This window comes from Oryzias melastigma, linkage group LG15, assembly GCF_002922805.2.
Source record: "Oryzias melastigma strain HK-1 linkage group LG15, ASM292280v2, whole genome shotgun sequence".
NCBI lineage: Eukaryota > Metazoa > Chordata > Actinopteri > Beloniformes > Adrianichthyidae > Oryzias > Oryzias melastigma.
This window is the reverse complement of record NC_050526.1, coordinates 4,782,446-4,786,858: the sequence shown is the minus strand read 5'-3', so window position 1 is coordinate 4,786,858 and position 4,413 is coordinate 4,782,446. Positions and strand designations below refer to the sequence as shown.

General features: G+C 35.9%; 1 protein-coding gene across 1 annotated transcript in view; it reads right to left on the bottom strand.

Annotated features, from left to right (window-relative positions):
• The window catches only part of ryr2b (ryanodine receptor 2b (cardiac)), a gene marked incomplete in the record, with an annotated part of 81,019 nt that overhangs the window by 47,890 nt on the left and 28,716 nt on the right, over positions 1–4,413 (bottom strand). Inside the window, 7 exon segments of the mRNA XM_036215605.1 lie at positions 1–97; positions 215–401; positions 1,385–1,520; positions 1,665–1,768; positions 2,182–2,314; positions 2,394–2,508; positions 3,585–3,861. Coding sequence (XP_036071498.1) covers positions 1–97; positions 215–401; positions 1,385–1,520; positions 1,665–1,768; positions 2,182–2,314; positions 2,394–2,508; positions 3,585–3,861 — 1,049 coding nt within the window.

Here is a 4,413-nt window from a genome sequence, read left to right as displayed (position 1 = left end):
CGTCTCTGGAGCGCAACGACCCAACAAATCAATGAGGGCAGAGTAAAAGGTCATAATGGCGTGACCCATGTGGATGCGGTCATCGTCACTGTCCTGTCTGTTACACACAGAAATATTTTTAAAATTAAGCTATAATAGTACTTTAAAAATACTTTTATTTAGTATTTTTTTATTGAAAACTTTTTTTTCAATTTTCCACATGTCTAATACTGACAGGCCTCTCTGGGACTCCTGAGATGGGTACGGTCCGTCCATGGAAGCATCCTGGGAGATCATGATTGCTTCTTTCATGGCTGCTAGAAGTCCATTCCCTCCGTCACCTCTGAGCGCCGGGCCAAAACACTCCGGGCGGCGAATCAACAACCTCAGCACCTCATAGGCGTTCTCCTCCACGCTCTCACCTTCAGTCAAGGAGAGAATCATCGAAGAAAGGCTAAAAAACACCGGTGAGGCTGATGAACGTAACTGAGGATTCGGGGTGCTTAGGACAAATTTGGATATTTCCTAACAAAAAAAATATTTTGATAGAATTTGTGTGCTTATATCCAAACAGTGATATCTAAAGTAGTATAGCTCAATAACTGCTGAGGCTCAAAGTATTTTGGCTCAACTGTGACTGTCCATGAGAGCAATTTGTGAAAGTGAATTTCCAAATCTGCTTTAAAGCAAAGAATATCAATAGAGCAATAAATTATCTTTACTGCAAAAAGCTAAAATAACTGGAAACATAAAAAAAACTACAGTGTCTTCTGTCTTTGCACTCAAGATTGGCAGTTTCTAGTAATGTTAACATTTAAAGCACTAAGTGCCCCAAAAATGGGAAATTGACAGTGTAATTTTAGCAGCTATATTCAATTAATTAATTAAATAACTAATTAAAGAACTAAAAATCAAAATAAATTAAAGAAAAACTCGAAAAAAAATGTTTAACACATTTTCTGCATTACTTGGCCAAAATTAAACAGTAAATTCAGATTTCCCCCCATTTGGAAACAATTGAACTCCCCCATGACAATTTTTTTAAATAAAAAAACGTTCCCAGCAGTGTTTTAATTATGATTATGAAGTTTTTAACCAAAATCTCACAACCTAAATGTCTCACAAAGCAATTTTTCATGTTGATCTGAAGCCTCTGTTTCCAAAATCTCCTCTGAGGGGGCGTGGCTTTTGGAGCAGGGCTGAACAGCCCCGCCCCTGATACTCAGAAATCCAAAAAACTAGTTGATTTCTTAATACATTTGTTCCCTTTCACAAGAAAAATGTCACATATTAAAAACTCAAAAACATGATTTTTATCGGAGGGGGACTCTTGAAATAAATTAAACCACATTGCTGTCCACAGAAGAGTAGAAAATATTTACAGTTCTTTAAGGTTTAAAAGTACCATTGCAGAAGACAGCAAAGCGTAGAAAATCCAGATAGCGTTCTCCCTTCACAGGATTCCATCCAATATCCGTGTAGCCTTTTGCCACTAGAGTTGGACAGCTCTGGAGACAACTGCTAGCAAGGTATCGAACCACCTGCACAGTACATCGAATTATTACATGCTACATTTGAGTCACAGATATAGAAGAAAATATAGTTTCTTCTTCAGTTGCATCTCAGCTGTCTGTTGCTACAGACAAGACTTTTCTTTATTATCTAAATAATGAGAACATTTTTACCTTTTCCAGATCTGGTTCCCTTAAAGCTAAAGCCAGTTCATTATTATCCATGACGGAGGCTGCAGCCACGTCAAGGGGGGTGGAGCCACGCATGGAGGGCAAAGCTAAAAAAAGAAAATTCATCACTTTGATTATTTTTTTCCAATCAGAAAATTGCATTTTTCTACACTAAAAAAATGTTTATCAAAACAATTTAATAATGGAAACTCGTTGCACCCAATTGTTTTAGAGTATAATTTGCATATTTTTCTTTTTCAGTTACACCTACATAATTTTTTGTATGATTTTCATTACACTTCTGCGTTACATAAACACAAATTATTTCATTTCATATTTTTTAGTAGAATTCCTTCTTTTGTGTGTTTTCTCAACACAATTTCTGATAAGCTGATACCGTTAAATGGTTTTGCACTAAAATTACAGTAATTTTCAATATTTTTATTGTTTCTTACAGTCAAAACTTTAGGGGTTTTTTTTTCTAAAAAAAAAAAAAAAAGCGAGAAACTGTAAAAGTTACCCAATCCAACGCTGCTGTTCTTCAGTAAGTATCCGAGATGGTCAAACATTGCTCCCTGATTGTGACGGCTTATGCGGCAAAAGTAACACAGAAATCGACAGCAGCAGGCCACCATCTTGGAAAAAGTAACTTCCTAACACAACATAATGAGTTCACACATTTATGCTGCAAATATGTAAATGCTGATTGTAAACATGTTTTTTTAAACTCACCTTCGACTCTTCTTCTTCCATCACGTTGACCATTACCTCCATAACGGTCTCGTGCATCCCCAATGCTCTCATTAAGTTAGGGTGCTGGTAGAAGACCTTATTATTCATGATTTCTCTGTGCACATACAAAACAGACACATAAATATTATTTCTTTATCATATCAAAATGAACAAAATTGCACTTCTTTATTAATTACAGTATTTTTTGCAGTATATTTTGTCGTTTTTTTCATAGTTTAGCCAGGGGTGTGACTTAGATAAAATTATTATTATTATTATTTTAACATAAATAGGCTCGTGTATTCGTTATTTTTTGTCCAACAAACAGTTGTCCTTTACCAGTTGTTTTCGCTAACAACCACTAGAGGGTGCTGTAATCGTGTATCAGTGTTTGCTAATGACAGAGCAAGAAGAAGAAGAAGTGTCGTCCAAAACAAACATGGACGAGAATCTGACTGTTTTTCTCTTAAACTTTGATATTTTTATTATTTGCATCGAAACATAATTATTCTTGTTTTTATTTTTTACGCCCTCGGACTAATGCGGAACAGAAAGTCATCAAACTGGGTGACAGGGAGACGAAAGAACAGGTAAAAGTGCCGTCATTTGGACACAGCTCCTGCAGTATAGAAGATCTAATGGACCAGACATGGAGACATGATTACAAATGATTTTGTAGAATTAAAATAAATAAATAAATCTGATTTCTTGATATTATCTGTGTATTCTGTGCATTATAAATAAGATATACAGTCAATGATTCCGAATAGCAATGGGGTGAAGAGCTTGATGGTAGCGTCTCCTACGCGTGACAGGAACGGATAGTTTATGAAAATATTTTTGGACAAGCATTGATATCTAATTTGACCCACGTCAGAAAAGAGGCAGTAGATGCTAGTTTGATGTGTGAATCACGTTCGGTGTGAACGAAGTGTTACGCTGAGCTTGGCAGATTTGTTCTGAAATGTCAGACTTTTCTCCCAAAAGTGGCGCTTATATATGGTTTTCTTCTTCTTGATTAGACATTTTTTTGCTTCTACGACTTACACTCTGGAAAATACAGTAGCGGTAAATAATTGGTGCGACTTATACTTTGGAAGATATGGTATTGGTAAGTAGTTGGTTAAAGTTTATACTCTGGAAAATACAGTAGTGGTAAATAATTGATGCTAAAAAAAAGGATGTGTTTACCCAAGACTTCGAATCATCAGTTGCTCTTCTTCTTTTCCCATTCGGATGCTGAGTAAAGAACGGATTTCACAAAGAGATGACAAGAGGGCAACGGCGTCCTCCACTGATGCCTGACTGATCATGTAGGCCTTTGAAAGGGGCTCCTCCATTTGGCCCTTGAGGCCCTCATACTGCCGGTGCAGCAAAGTGAACATCGTCCTAACCAGTTCGGGATTTTCCATTTCCCTCTCCTGGGTCCAGCGTACCATCGTCTCGGAAATCAGTTTCTTGAGAGACTCTAAAAAGAGGAGGTGGAAAAGGCAAGGAATATTTTTTAAACTTTTAATTTAAAATAAAACATTGTTCATTTTTTTCTAATTTTTTTCTGTGGGATACAAAAATAAAATCTTTACAAAAGCATGTCATGTACCGTTAGTCCACGTGTGTCAAAGTCAAGGCCCGGGGGCCGAATCCGGCCCTCCAGATCATTTTATTTTACTGTTATCAATGGCCTGATGTTATCTTGTGCTAATTTCTAACTTGTATAATTTTGACCAAACATATTTTTATGGAGAGTAAAATATTGAAAGTTATTTAATGTTTCAGTTGATTTATTCTGTAATAATATTCCTGTCTTATTATTATTCATAATGATGTTAAAAAGTTACAGTTTTAAAAATTCTCCTTCTGCTAGCATTTTGGACTATTTCTTTAGTTACTTAGATTTTTGAGACTAATTCGGAGTTTAGCTAATGTTTCTGCTACATGCTAACTGTTTTGGCTAATTTAGGCTTCTTTTTTTTCGTTTTTAAGGCTGTTTTAGAAATAAGCTAATCCTTCAGCTACATGC